We start from the raw sequence: 16297 nt of genomic DNA on the forward strand, positions 1-16297 counted from the left end.
TGCCAACTTTTTTCTGGGTGCTTGATTAACCCTGCACGGGATGGACACTTATCTGCGTTTCTGCCAAACAAGGCAGCGTGAACAGCACATGAGTTGAAAGCCGTTCTAATTAGCAATATACTTAGTAGCAGTGCTGAGTATTCCTGGCAACTCATCGAATGCAGTCATCGTGAAAGACCACAATAACCGTTATATGCCTAAATATGCTGTTGTCACCGTATATGGTGGGTAACTGTATGTCCACACAGCAATCACTGGGGACATGCTATGAAGCCTGGTCGGTCTAACAGGATGCATTTCGTGACTAAGGGCAATCGCGACTGTATGGGATGTGTGCGCAGACTGAACGTGGCTATCTATGGATGAATACAATGAATATTCCAGTTGCCATCAACTTAATGAACCACAGACCGGCATGCAATACAGCACAGTTAATGCCAAGACTTCTTCTGCTCGCACACTCGGGGGCTAGTCTAGGAGGCCAACCGATTAAAGTCAGCTTAGCCTGTTAGTTGGTTAATTCCCCCATCGAGGTCTTTGGCATAGTCCTAGGCATTGTACACATAATTGAATGGACTCTGCTGCGTTTACTGCATATGCATGTAAATGCATGAGAATGTCAACAAGGGGTGGAGGACTTAGTGCTTTCAAGCCCGATGCAGGCCAAAGAGCTTTATACTAGTATAAATGCTATGTCATAAAGTTGTTCACTGATAATAATTATAATTATTCGCATTCAAAACTCAATCAAATTCTGTGGAAACATCTGCTTTGATTCTAGAGGATATTGTGGGAAGCTACTTTCCATTGGTTCTCAGGTGATTCACGCAGCTTCTTTAATATATTGTAATATGCAATTGCGGATTTTCTGTCCAGCCCCCTCCCTCAAATCGTCGAAAACGCATTCGCAAGCTCCACTGTTCTCTTTCCAAGTGCTGTTAATTATGAATCTTGAAGAGATCAGCGGTGGACAGTCCCACTGAAACTTAGCATAACCTACTGCAGCGCTGACGGTTCGCTTTGCTGCAGGTAATATGCGAACAAATTCGGATAGCATGTGAACGTGGTCCAAGAGGGGGTGTAGCGGTTGTCAATACTGGAGAGTTGAAGGTGGACATCACGAGATCAAGGTTATTGTCGCAAGGATTAGGAGTCAGAACGTGCTGCGTAAGAAGGTGCGAAGCACAAGTGTCCTCAAGGCTTCGCCCACCGGTGTGGTATTTTACCTGCTTAGCCAGGCACGGTTCTGAACTTAAAGTTCCCGGCAAGATTGAGACTAGAGCGTGTTGACCGGCCAAAGGAAGGGTGTCGTTGAGATGATGGATAAGTGACAGGTCACGGGGCCCGCAAGAACCCGACCGGTAGACGGCTCCCAGGACAATCTTGTGCCCGGCGCGGAGCTAGATCAATACCTACAAGACTTCATGGAGGGGGGGGGGGGCAGCTCTTCAATGATCAGGGCAAAAGCAAAAGGGAAATATTTCTCTGTGTGGGATCTGCAATTCTCAATAAGTCTTGATCAATGGGTATGGAAAACGCCCGGGTTATGCCTTCTAGCCCACCAAATAAACCAGATTTTGGACAAACAGACGTGCACAATGTTATCAACAGATTGACAAGGAGTAGTGGAACATTCTACGACATGAAATTCAGCTTAATGACTGCACTATAGCCCTAACCAACAGCCATCGAACTTGGAGTATTGATATCAGTGGAAATTCCAGTGTGGGGGAGGTCAGTGACTTTGATCCGAACATGAAACCAAATTCCAAGGCCTTATGGAATGCTGGATTGGTACGATAACGAGCCGAGAAGACCATGCGGTCTAACGACTCGTAAAGTCAGAACAAAATACATATTGTTAAAGACGGGGGGGGGGAGCTTAAAGAAGATTACTTTCGAAGACTTCAAGAGGCTCCTTTAAAGCGCGAAGTTTCTCGGTGAGTCGAATATTGCAGGAAGGAGAGAACTAAAACCTATATTAGAGTGAAGTGAAAGTATGCCCTAATAAGAGCGGTAAGAAGACTACACAGTTAGCATGTAAGGTTTGAAAAAGAGAGTAAAAAGAGAATAAATCATCGTATCCGTTCACGAAGGTTGATCACAACGGCCGCTGACACCCGGTACATCCAGTGTAATTCTGTGATCCAGTGTTAAGAAATATAATCAGGGAAGCTAAAATCATGTCATTTGGGAGAACAGAGATCCATGAATATGCGAATAATGCGTTAAGAGTGGCACCGTGATAAATGCGTATCGGAAAGGGAAATGGTGGGTGGGGAGTTGCTAATCGAAACTGTCATTGGGCATGCTAAAAAGGGACATGTAAAGCATAAATATTATTATGCGATAATTCATATTTTATTTGGTATCCGAATCGATTCCATAGGCAAAACTTTCAGTGAGTTTACACGATTTATTTGTGCTGCTGACATACCCAATGCTCTCGTACATCGGAACAATGGAGGGGTTGTTATCTGGCGTTGGTCCTGGCTCCTCGCAGCGTTTCGAAGCATCATTTGTCACAGTCTCGTACATGGCGATCTCGTGCGTGCTGGTGCCAGGCGCATCTGGACGGTCTACTGAATTGCTCTGGCCCGCCTCACCAGTTTTGGGAGCTGTCCTGCCTTCCGTGTGCCTCCTGGAAGATCGACACCTACGTAGTATGAGCGCTGCCAATAGGAGTCCACTGAAAATGAGTGATACTGAAATGCCTAGTATGGCTCCTTGGCTGAGTACAGATGGCCAATGAGAGTCTCCCAGCTCAGTCATTGTTGGCGTTGATGGTACATTGCGATTGGAGTCATCTCTCTGTGCGGATGAAGTTGCTGTGTTGGACACTGCGGTTGTGGAACTGATTCCACTGTGACTGAGTCTGATGTGGATCGCATTCGAAGACGAAGCTGCAGGAAAAAATTAACAAAGAACCGGTTTAAAATCTTGTAGGACGCATCACGCAGCTTCATAAGTATAAAGATGGTTGTGAGCAACACTGGCTCATATTCAATCACTGCATTTCACTCATTGTCCCCCAAAAACGGCTACTACGTTTAAACTGAGGCCATGTTAAAGGGAAATTCAATGAAAGGAACAAATGTACTTGAAGTACTTTAAAGAGATCAGCACTTATTGTCTTGTGAAGTAAATATTGGATGTTCTGTAAATGATCAACTAATTTAACTAGAGAGTGCATGCGGTGACACATCAAGACAAGTCCTGAACCTGGTTCTATTGCTTGTCGAGACTACCCGTTTGGAACCAACTCTCCATACGTGAATTTGCATTGAGTGTTGTTACCCTTTCGTCAAACTTTGGATTCTGCTGATAAAGATTTTAACGTGTTGTGTTCAAGTCAAGGGTAGGTCTACTGAGTATGTAGTACTGTGTACGCATTGAGCATAGGTCACTGTACAAATCTTCGTATCTCAATTGTCCTTTCTTTGATTATCAAAGACGATAGCTTGTTAGAACGGTAAGAAACAGACCTGTCCAGCGGTGTGTCACTTGTGGCAGCGCGACTCGAAATACCCGAGCGGCGAAGACCGGAACGCGGCTGAATACTTCTAAATTTGAGAATTTTTGAGATATTTCGAGTACTGCTCGCGTTTTCATGGGGTTTCCCCATGACTCATACCAGTGCAGCCCATGCACGATGGGTACTAAGAAGACCTCTTGAGTTTCAGCAACAGGGAGAACTTTGAATTGTTCTTTTGCGTTGAGTAAAAGTCATGAACCGAAGGAAATTGTTACTGTTGGTGGTGTATCTCGTTCAGACGCGATGGAGCTGCACTCAAGGGACTTGGAGGTGCTTCTGTTGCTTCTGCTTAGTGTCTAGTCTGTATTTTTGGATAGAGGAGATCACAAGCTTTTCATGGAGCTCTAGATCATGAAATTTCATTGCTGGTGAGTGAATTATGAAGTTTTGAAATCACCCATACGTGGTTGCATACAGCTCTGTGCGAGTGCCTGGGAAATCAGAAAACCCAGCTGGGCTTCAAAGGGTTAAGTTCTAAGCTTTAATAAAGCTTTGAATAGGATGAGGGCCGCAGACATCACGCAACTACGTTACTTGTTTGACATGTATTACTGTGTATTCTATAACAAAAATATGATTGAAAACCCAGAATCGATTTTCTCTAGATTATTTGTTCTAATCTTTGTTGATTAATATGGTGGTAAAGAAACACCTGCCAATATGGATGTAATTACACGCCTGCCCAAATACGCTCTGTGGGCTGCAAAGTTCTTGCACAGAGCTCACCACCACCACCATCAGGTCGCGCCTGACGCCTAATCGATGACTAGTTCGCAGTTTCCGACATAGTGGGCTGGAACATCAGGTAGCGGATGGCATAAAGAAGATGACACAGCAGCGATACAGCTTGATCGCAACGTACGTTTCGTCCCCGCCGGACTCATAAGGCAATCTTCTCCTTGGATGTCTTCATACGGACATTGTTTCGGGAGAATGAAGATATCGAATAGGTTTCCAGCGCACAGTGCCCATATATGTGCAACGACTTTGTAGCCTAGAGATCGAGTAATGGTTCCGAATCGAATCTGATAGTAAAGAAAAGGACCAAGGAACTACAAATTACGCTACGAGATAGCTTAAAGGCTCAGGGCCCTACGCTATGATTTTTTGCCTCTTCATATGCATGTCATTCGAACTGATAGAAAGGTTTTTGCAATACAATGATGTACCCGATCAGCTCTAGTCAGTATAGGTTGCATAGATGACGGCCCTCTGCCTACGGCCGCAATCACCTCTCACCGAACACGTTCGGAAATGATCACCTCTTCTCTCCTGCCGACTGGACGCCTGTTCATCGTTCTCTGGTTGTCGACGCATCTTTTCACGAAGTCGGCGAGTCTCCAAACGACGGATTATTTGCTCCTTTGTTTCTTGTTCTCGGTGTAGCCTTTGCATTTATGGCTACTCTAAAGTTGGCGGGGTCTTTCTTCCCCCATCTTCTACTCTCTGTGTAGGCACTTCCACCGACGCAGTCTGCTTCAAGCCTAAACACTTTCACCCCTCTCATTTTACTCTTCCTCATAGATCTCTGTTAATGATCTAAACATTTATACAACAAACGCGCGCATTAACACACTGCAATCCACCTGAGCCTTGCATTCCTGGCCCAATAACAGCACACCCAAAAACATTCCAACGATATTGCGATAATGCGACACTGTGACCTTGACGGCCTAGGCACAAAAGGATGGGATTCTAACTCGCACTATAGAGCTACTGCTGCATGAATTCCGACGATACACTTCTTATGCAAACACATCCTTTCGAGTAGTTACAGTTGCCAGCGGCCGTGAGAGAGTTGGAAAGCACGTGTCTTTGTGCATAGCCATGGCAATCATGGTGCTTCAGTGCGAGTCTGCGCAAAGTAGACAAAGCCCAACGTGTTCGTCACTTCGCAGAAGCTTACTTCTCTGATAGGACCAGAACTCTCCCACCCACCCACATTCGATGGTGAACTCAGGATTTCCATGGTCATCGTCTCACCCACCCACAGTCGGTGGAGAATTCAGGGATATCGTGTTCTTTCTTTATCGTGCGTGTGTTTGGTGTTTTTTTTGGGTTGTTTTTTTTTGTTGTTGTTGCTTTCCACAATATTTAATACGTAGGCTAGGCTGTGCGCCTGAATAGGCTCTCAGCGGGAGCAAGGGGCAGGAGTATGTTGTAGGGGCAGGGGACTGCGCAGACGGAGATGCCTTCTGCATCGGTCTTGCCTTTTTTTTGGGACACTGTAATTGCGTTGTCGGGGCATTGCTCGTTTCGCAGTGTAGGATGTTTATGTACTTAGTTCAAGAAGAAAACAAACCCAAAAAATGAATAAAGAAAGAGATCACGATAACAGTATTATAATTACACAAAGAAGGCCATTGCCAGCCCCTGGCTATGCCAACATTGCCAGTCACTGGCTATGCAACTCTGTCGTTGTTGCTGTGTTGAATGGGCGGAGCACAAAGACGCTTTACGTTAAGATCTTGCAGTTGAAAGGCCTTTTTCAATTATAGCAATACAAACTGCTGTGTAAAAAAGTTTATTGTGGTCTAGTCCTGGGTCCTTCTCCTATAAACATTTTCAAAATTGCTTTCCAAACCCCCATAGACCCCGACAAAAAGGAAGAAATAAGCGAACATGAATCGTGAGGAACCGAACACCTCTGTACAGTACTTCGACCAAGACAATTTAGATGGAAAATAAGCAGCAGTGACAAGCAGCAGTTTCACACGACGATGGTTGGAGAGCGCATCCGAGATGTGCTAGACCTGATGGGCAGTTAGGTGCAGAACGACAATGCCGGTTGTCAGCGTCGTGCAATGTTATCGCATGAGCTGATTGTAAAGCACCTGTTGGTGTTAGTGGATATAAATAATATTTGGTTGTTTGGTTGGAGAAGGTTACGCTTCTCCTCTCTCTCTCTTCGGAGAGAGTAATTTTTTATCAAACTTGCTTGCCTGACTTGCCATCGCCGAGGAATGGACAGCCACTAAGCTCCACCACCTCCATGCCCCCCCTCTCGACTGAACCATCGGCGAGGTGGTCGCAGGTGGAAACTGAAGCGAAAGCGCGGGTGGACGACACTGATGCGCATCCGTTGTGGAGTCAGGTTCGGGAGTCGGTGCATGCTGAAGGCCACCATCACCATCAGAGCTTGTGCGGCTGTCAAGGAATCACCATCATCCAGCTCCTTGCCAGGTCAGCACGCCACGTGCTGTTGTCTTCGTTTGTCACTTTAGTTCTTTCCAAATGTTGTATTTTGTTCATCGTATCTCTCCCTCTCTCTTTATCTGTTTCCCTGTATAATATCCCTCGGTCGATTTTCCTCGTTCGTGTATGCTGCATTATGTAGTCTTCTGCCGCCCTTCTCTTATACATGCATATTACTCGTGTTCGGCCTGTTCTGGTCCTTCATCTTTGTCCTCCATCATTATTTTCCTGTTTTTGTTGTTGTTCTTCTTTTGTTTCTCTTTTTGTTTTTTTTTGTTTTGTTCTCCCCACTCTCAATTTTGTACGGACACGTGGCACAGTTTGGCATATGCGAATATGTGGGTTGCCATTGTGCGGCTGACATTGCCGCGGAAATGCATATAATAAAAATAAAAATAATATAGCTCTTTGGTCCTGTTTTCTTCTTATGAATGTATACCAATAATCATTGTTCAGCATGGATATTCATTATTAACGACATTTCACTGATGAATATGACATTAAAATCCATTTTGGAAACCTTTCATGACTTCATTCTTGCGCGGAGACGACAGCTATTTTAACATTGTTCTCTCTGCGTCGATTATCAACATCATATCAGTTCCCATTGATGTGCACGCCTTTTCTTGCAGAAAATGGCAGTTACATATTCAGGTTCTTCTGCGGGGAAACATGTGGGTAGTGGTGGTGATACGGATTGTATATGTATATGTGTACAGGTCAGGCTGTGGCTGTTACCGTTTCAGAATTTCATGACTCTGTCATAAAGGTCTCTTGCTCTTCAGAGATTTCAAATTTCTACGCCCTAAGACTAATGACAGATCTATTGGAGAAATCTTATCATGTGCATGTCGCATATGTTTGTGTGGATTCTGTGTTTAAAATTGTAGTCAAAGGTTGCCGTGGTAAGGGCATCCAGCATTTTATTGCACTAAGATCGTGATACTGTTGATGTCGTTTGGAAGTAGTAAAATGGCTTCAAGGTGGTATTCCACGATTGTCTAATACAACACAGCAAAGGAAGAACAATAGGTATGTATTCAATAGTAAACGAATACATTGCAGATTCAAACACTCGTTAATTCCAACTACATTGATCCTGAGGATGTAAGGGGCAAGGCTATAGTTAGAGGTGCGGAGAGATAAACAATACTCCATAATAATAGAATGTTACACATCTATTGGAGAGAATTAATGATATCCAGTCGAATCTCGTTTAGACGAACACCAAGGCACTGATGGTGTAACAGATTCACTGTTACTACTAACACTAGGAATAGGGTACACTTATCACCTGCTATTATCACGCTGCTGCTGTTAGGTGTTATGTCCATCATTGCTTGTTCATGTATATAAGAATGCATTATGGCAAGGATCATTGCTTATTCCAAGAATGACTACTGTAGTTAGTTGGACTGTTACACTGGTAGCAAGAGGATGGTTTTTCTTTTCGTCATGTTCGGGCTATGCGCAGTGGCCGCATTAGTCGCCTACGGTATATTCGAGATTCAGAAGCGTCTGAATCACCTTATCGCACTCGGTCAGTGCGATGGATCAGATCAAACGCCAAGACGTGCTCAAGCTCCCAGCGGAGAGAGGCCACGCATGCGCCATGTTAAGTCTCCGCCTGTGTTTCGTTGAGATACAAGAGAGTTCAAGGAGTGGGCCTTCGCCATCGAACTCGCCATGAAGTCCCTGCAGCTGGACAACGCGGAGGAGCACTTGAGCTACGCGGCGAGTTTTCTGGAGGGCAACGCTCGTCTTTGGTTTATCGCCTCTCAGGAGGCAAATGTGGTGTACCCGTGTACATCGTACATATTTGCACTCTCATGTTTCTTATTATGGTACTGCATCTCCTTGCATGGACGTGCGTACAACCTTACAGCATACTACTCATACTATGCATGCATGTGTGTACTCCGTGCCCATAATCGACAGTGCATGTCTCTTGTCGCTGTTCAGTCTTTCCTTGGTAGTTTCCTGACGAGTCGTCCTCTCTCAGTCCTTCGTTGCATTATTCTATTTCAATATAACTAATCATCACATAGACTTGATGATACCACATGGCGCAGTGAACTTCTTTTAGTAGCAGTTTCCATTAGTCTTTCTCAGTCCTGGGTCTTGCTAGTACCTCTGGCGTTTCGTCTCTCAAATATAGTGAAATAATTATTTGAAATTTCCGTTTCGGCATGGCGGAATCAGACACACCAGTACTCAGCCCTGACATTCATGATTGCTGCCCTCACCCAGCTCATGAGACAGCAGATGGAGACCGCCGCCACCCGCGAGCACCACCTGACACAGCTCGTGGAGCGAACTTTGAGGAGCATTTCTCAACGTCCACCACCGCAACGTCCACCCCCAGCCCCACCGGCACGAGATCATGTACCTGCGGCGAGACCAGTTTCGGTCGATCGCCCTATGTTACTTGCCTCTGCCTCTCTCGCAGAGTTTGCCGCATGGGAAGGTCTTTGGCGGGACTACGCCCGGTGCCAGCACCTGGATTCCCAGGACAATGCCACCAGAGTGGCAACGGTTCGTCAGTGCCTGGACGAGGACCTCCGGAGACTTCTTCGTGAGGGCACAATTCCTCTGGCTGACAACCACGACGACGACGATCTCATCAAGGCTGTACAGGCATACATTCGCGGCAAGCGTAACCCTCTGCTGGACCGGATCGCCTTCTATGCCCGCCACCAGCAGCATGGAGAGTCCTTCGATCAGTACCTGACTACCCTCGGGGAGATCCACAATTGCTGCAATTTCAGCGAAGCTGCACTCTGCAATTTCTGTTCAAGCCGAGTATGCCGCCAATGCCAGCAGGGACAGCGTACCAGGTACGACGAGACCATGCGTGATCGCCTGGTTACTGGCATTCTCGACACGGAGACACGCCATAAGCTCCTTGCTACTACAGATCTAACGTTGGAGAAGGTCATAAAATTGTGTCGAGCGGAGGAGGCAGCCTCTCGGACGAGCAGCAGTATCCCCGGCACTAGCTCCGTCAATGCCGCTCGGAAAACAAATTATCAGCGGTCAAAACACGGCAATAACCCGCGACAGCAACAGCCGTCCGCCACGCCATCGCAATGTCTGAATTGTGGTCGCACTCCCCACGCCAGCAAGTCACAGTGTCCTGCCCATGGCAAGAAGTGTAGCGGCTGCAAGACTATTGGACATTTCCAAGCAGTGTGCAGAAAATCCCACAAACCGGCTGACCAGTCCTCGCAGCGCACGCTGGAACGACTACAGCTCCGCCGCGCTCAGTGTGATGCATCCCCTACGGTGCCAGTCGACACGCAATTGTGCACTGAACCTGACGCTACCTCCCTAGAATGGATCCCCATATGGGAAGTGACATTGACGCTATTGGCGTCGATCAGTTATCGCATCTCGGTGGTTTTGTGGAGAATCTGGCCACAGACCATGATAATGTGCATGCTGCCAATGGTGAACGTCTCGTTTCAGCTAGCAAGATCTCTGCCACTCTCACCATCGGCTCGCTCAAGCATGATAGCACTATCCATGTGTACCGTGGACTGCATGAACCCCTGTTGTCACGCCAATCGCTTTACGCCTTAGGCCTCTTACCAGACGGCTGGCCCAAGCAAGTTGCGCGTGTTAGTACCAGCAGCACACCACCTCCAACGGCTCCCGTTGTGACGACCGGTCTCGTGAACGCAACTGACCCTAGCAAGCTGGCGCAGATCCGTGCTGACCTACTGCGAGAGTTCGCAGACGTCTTCGACGACACGACATTGAAACCCATGTGTGGCAAGCCAATGGACATCATTCTCGAAGATGATGCGAAACCTCACCGAGTCTACACAGCTCGTCCTATCGCACATGCTTACCGTGAGCAGATGAAAACCCAGCTCGACAACATGGTTGAGGACGGCATCATCGAGACAGTGTCAGAGCCGTGCGACTGGTGCCACCCCATTGTTGTAGTCGACAAGAAGAATTCTAGTGAGAAACGTCTGACTGTGGACCTTCAGTCTCTCAACCGACAAGTGAAGCGTCCCACCCACCCCATGCAGAACGCACGTGATGCCCTCTCTGGCATCGGCACAGCCCGATGGTTCACCAAGTTTGACGCCCGTCATGGCTATTGGCAGGTGCCCCTGTCTGAGTCAGCCAAGTCTCTCACTACGTTCATCACGCCGTGGGGTAGATACCGATTCTGCCGGAATCCACAAGGTCTTGTGTCCGCCGGCGATGAGTACAACCGCCGCACCGACGCAGCTTTCGACCGTTTGACTCATCTCATCAAGGTGGTGGACGACGGCTTCGTTCACGATGAGTCATTCTCGGACCATGTCGCTCACGTCCGTGCCGTCCTGACCCGAGCACGCGAACACGGAATTACTCTCAGTCAAAAGAAGTTTGTCTTCGCCGCTGCTGAAGTCGAATTCTGTGGGTTTCATGTGTCGTCCAACGGATACACCGTGTTAGCTGACAAGACATCCGCTCTTCACCACTTCAACCTACCCACCAATCGTACCGACCTCCGTTCCTTCCTCGGTCTGGTGAATCAGTGTGGAGAATTCACCCCAAGGATATCCGAGCTCGCAGCTCCGCTACGTCCGTTTTTGAAGACCACGAATGAGTTCGTGTGGGATGATGTCCACACCGCGGCTTTCAACGCCACAAAGTCTGAACTGATATCGCCGCCGACTCTCTCGTACTACCGTGCTGGTGACGACCTTCGGCTAGAGACCGACGCCTCTGCCCTGAACGGACTTGGGTTCGTGTTATGGCAACGCCAAGAAAACCAGTGGCGCATGCTGAATGTGGCAGCCGCTTTCTCACCGACGCAGAGACACGTTATGCCGTCATAGAATTGGAGTTACTTGCTGTGGTTTGGGCTGTCCACAAGTGCTCCCTCTTTCTGTCCGGCAGCCGATTCGATTTGTTCACTGACCACCGTTCATTGGTCCCGATTCTGAACAAGTACACCCTGGATCAGATAGAAAATCCACGTCTGCTACGCCTCGCACTGAAGCTCCGGTCGTTTCAACTCGTCGCGCACTGGCGCAAGGGCAAAGAGAATGCGTTTGCTGATGCACTGTCCCGTAACCCGGTCGACAAGCCGACCAGTGAGCAAGAATTCGGTGAAAGCTCAACGCTCTCAGCACCAGCCATCAGAGCATGTCTCCGCCAGGACGAGGATGGCCGAATTGCAGACCTCCGGTACTGCGAGCTCTTGGACGCTGCCCGTGCCGATGATGACTATCAGGCCCTTCTCCAAGCCGTTCGTGAAGGTTTCCCTGATGATCAGCGCGCCGTCCACTCAGCTGTGAAACCGTACTTCACTATCCGCGAGCATCTTTCAGTCGACGGTGATCTTGTCCTGAAAGGCCAACGTGTTGTGGTCCCGCGTACCCTCCGCCCTCATGTGCTCCGGGATCTTCATCCCTCCCACCAAGGCCTCAACCGCACACAGCGTCGAGCTCGACAAGTCGTATACTGGCCACACTTGTCTAATGACATCGCCCAAGTCGTTCGCAGTTGCGAACAGTGTCGCTTGCACGCTCCGTCTCAGTGTAAGGAACCGATGCGTATCACCGCTGACCGCCGTCCCAACCTGCCATTCCAGTCAACCAGTGCCGACTTATTTTCCTGTCAAGGCTGGGAATACCTGGTTTACGTCGACCGTCACACTGGCTGGCCTTGCATTGCCAAGATCGGCCGCACTGCATCTTCTGCCGATGTGATCCGTGTGTTCCGTGGCTGGTTCGCCGACGTCGGTGTCCCCAGCATCCTCACCGCTGATGGTAGTCCGCAATTTTCATCACGTCGCTTCGCTGAATTTTGCACCCGATGGCAAGTTCAGCACTCCACGTCTTCACCTCATTATCCTCAATCTAATGGCCATGCCGAAGCCGCCGTGAAAGCGATGAAATCACTTGTGTTGAAGACCACGTCCGACGGTAACTTGGACGTCGATGAGTTCAGACGCGCATTGTTAGAATGGCGCAACACCCCCCGAGGAAATGGTCAGAGCCCAGCCCAAGCACTGTTTGGTCGACCATTGTCCTTATTCGTGACAGCTCATGATCTCAGCTTTGCTCCTGATTGGCAAGCAAAAGCCACCGATGTTGACAAGCGCTCTGCCGCTCAGTCTGCCACCCAAGAACAGCATTATGATGAGTCTGCCAGATCACTGTCCCCACTTCGCATTGGCATGCGGGTTGACATCCAAGATCCGCGCACCAAACTCTGGCGCACCACCGGCGTGGTCGTCGCCATTGGTCACAACCGGGACTATATGGTGAAGTTACCCAGCGGCCGTGTTTACTGGCGCAACCGTCGCCTTCTCAAGCCTGCCCCTGCCGTAGCCCCTCCCGCTCCGCCTGCAGACACCTCCCCAGCTGAGCCCGCAGCACCGCAGCAGCCTTGTGTGCAGCAGCCTCGTCATGGCCAAAGGTCTCGCCAGGCACCAGAGCGTTTGAACATTTCGTCCACAGCATATAAGTCCTATGCTTGACTCTACATACCTGTACCTCACACTCTTGCTACAAGTAGTTGGTATTGGTATCATGCTTCATTAGTGTTTACTTTCTTTTCTGTCACTTCTGCTTTTTCCTTCTCGGTTATGTGAGATAAACAGCTCCGATTTTCCGCTTGTTTATCTCAGAAGGGGCGTGTGGTGTACCCGTGTACATCGTACATATTTGCACTCTCATGTTTCTTATTATGGTACTGCATCTCCTTGCATGGACGTGCGTACAACCTTACAGCATACTACTCATACTATGCATGCATGTGTGTACTCCGTGCCCATAATCGACAGTGCATGTCTCTTGTCGCTGTTCAGTCTTTCCTTGGTAGTTTCCTGACAAGTCGTCCTCTCTCAGTCCTTCGTTGCATTATTCGATTTCAATATAACTAATCATCACATAGACTTGATGATACCACAGCAAACACGCTGTTTTCCGACTGGCCAGACCTGAAGAGCAAGCTGGGAGAAGTGTACGGCCCGGTTTATGACAGGGAACAGGCGCGCATCGACTTATTCGCTCTTCACCAAGATGAGACTCTTGACGAATACATCAACAAATTTTCGCGGCTTAGCTTACAAGTTCCCGAGCTTGATGACCACTCCAGAGCTATCTTGTTCACGCGTGGGCTGGCTCAGGGCCTAAGCGATGAGGTACTTAGGGAGCATCCGCAACATTTGGCCCAAGCCATACGAGCTGCGGTCTCAGCAGACCAGTCGATGTTGTTGTTGTTGTTGTTGTGTTTATTTTAATTCGCAAACCAAACGGGCAGATCTGCCCAATGAAAAGGTGGCGAATGCAGATAGAAAGCAGTAATAAATGAAATTGGGGACTGATGTAATTAGGATAGAGGTGGAGAAAAACTAAGCCAGCTGATCATCAAACAGGACGTCTGGTACTCTAGGTACTAAGGCCAGTAAGTGTGTGCGGGATCATGCTGGCGCGGAACTGGCGGAGCGTGGAGATGGCACGCATATCGCTGGGTAATGTGTTCCACAGCTGGGCGCCCCGGAACGCGAGGCAACCCTTGCCGAACCTGGTGCAAACTGGCAGTTGGCGCAGACCCATGGTGGAGTGCAACCTAGTTGGGCCAGCTGCCGAAGGAACTAGGAGGGCTTGCAGTTCAGAACTTGCGTGCTCATTCCGAGACCTCCAGACTAGAACGATGAACTTCTGCCTGAATATCTCGGATACTCTGTAGGTGTCCAATTGCAGCAGGAGGGTACGCGCGGAGGTGTGATGCGAGAGTCCGAAAACCGCCCTTGCCGCCCGATTCTGCATGACTTGTAGCCGATCCAATTGGTTGGCAGTAAGAAGCGGGGAAAACGATGCGGCTAGCCCAAGCAAGCTACGCCAAGGCAGTGCGCGCACCAGGGCATCAGAGGCGCCAGCCTGGACCCTGGTCAAGCCAACCAACACCATCCGGTGGGAGAGAAACCAGGGAGCCAGAGGGTCGTTCAAGGCTGTGTTTCACCTGCAGGAAACCCGGCCATATTGCCAGATTCTGTCCAGAAGGAGGGAGGAACGCCACAAGCAAGCCTTCTTTAAACGATGGACGCCAGTAAGGAAGAGAGTGCGACTACTGGCGAACACGAGAGCACCCAGGAATAGGCCACGAAACAAATTCAGCCCCTTAGCAAATGAGAAACCACGCCTCGAGGAGACCGAAATTCAAGCCTCGCCTGTCAAGCATTCGTCACCTGATACTGTTGGCCGGCCTAATGAAGTAACCGCCAGCACAGGGAGCATTTCCGCCGACAACGAACACGACCTAATGCGCGTCCAGGGCAAGATAAATGGACGTCGCGTTACCATGCTACTGGATTCTGGGTCAACCCACGACTTCATTTCAACTGACCTTGTCAAGAAGCACAACATCTCCACAACAACCGGTAGCGACGTCCTGAACGTCACACTTGCTGATGGATCGGTTCGCTCACAGCCTATTACGAAAACGGACAGCTTGAAGACCGTAGTCGGCGACTTTAGCGAGCACCAACAGTTCCTAGTATTCCCTATGACGCGGTATGACGTGATCCTCGGCAAACCATGGCTGACCCGGACGAGCCCACAGATCAATTTTCGTACCAATGAAATCAAGCTGGAGGGTGGATCCATCATCTGTCAACCGAGTGAAAGTGATGGCACGGACAAATCCAACCCACCGATCGAGACGTTCCTCATCTCAGGGAAGCAGGCTAGGCATGCAATGAGAGGTGGCGCAGAAGGAATCCTAGCGTGTGTGACAGCAGATCTGGACGAGCCACAGACGGTGGATGGTCCGAGTAGGAAGGATTAGAAGGATTTCAAGGACCTGCTGAAGGAGATCGGGGACGTCTTTCCCGATGAGCTTCCAAACAAGCTGCCACCCAGAAGAGGCGCAGATCACGAGATAAAAACGGAAGAAAGGAGCTAAACCGCCATCTCGTGCAGCATATCGTTTACCAAAACCAGAGATGGATGAGCTTCAAGCTCAGCTCAACGAGCTGCTCCGTAGAGGATTCATCCAGCCCAGCAAATCCCCATACGGAGCCCCTGTGTTCTTCGTAAAGAAAGCGGATGGAACACTTCGAATGGTATGCGACTGGCGTGAGCTAAACCGCATAACCATTAAGAACAAGGCATGCCTACCGAATATTGACGACCTATTTGGTACCGTCCAAGGCAGTGCGTATTTCACCAAGCTAGATCTGAGGTCCGGTTACAATCAGATTCGAATAGAAGAAACAGATATTCCGAAGACAGCAATAAATACCCCATTCGGTCACTTTCAGTTCACAATGATGGGTTTCGGCCTAACAAATGCCCCGGCAACATTCCAAACCGTGATGAACAGTGTCCTCCAGCCATACCTGCGTAAATTCGTTGTGGTGTTTCTAGACGATATCCTCATATTCAGCAAATCATGGGAGGAGCACCTCGATCATGTCAGAACCATCTTAAACGCCCTCAGGAGAAATGAGCTATATTGCAAACGTCTAAATGTGAATTCGGCCGGACAGACGTTCTGTTTCTTGGGCACCGGATAGACGGCCAATGCATTTCTCCAGATCCAGAGAAGATC

At 48.8% G+C, this 16297-nt stretch overlaps 1 protein-coding gene across 2 annotated transcripts in view; it reads right to left on the bottom strand.

Moving 5' to 3' along the window:
- Window positions 1–1575: 1575 nt before the first annotated feature.
- LOC135811654 (uncharacterized) overlaps window positions 1576–16297 on the bottom strand; it is a 34596-nt gene continuing 19874 nt past the window's right edge. For both annotated transcript variants that reach the window (XM_065324890.1, XM_065324889.1), the window contains one exon: window positions 1576–2903. In XM_065324890.1, the coding sequence (XP_065180962.1) occupies window positions 2362–2903 (542 nt within the window). In that variant the 3' untranslated portion in view covers window positions 1576–2361. The remainder of the gene's footprint in view (window positions 2904–16297) is intronic.

This window comes from Sycon ciliatum, chromosome 3 (genome assembly GCF_964019385.1).
Source record: "Sycon ciliatum chromosome 3, ocSycCili1.1, whole genome shotgun sequence".
Taxonomy (NCBI): Eukaryota; Metazoa; Porifera; class Calcarea; order Leucosolenida; family Sycettidae; genus Sycon; species Sycon ciliatum.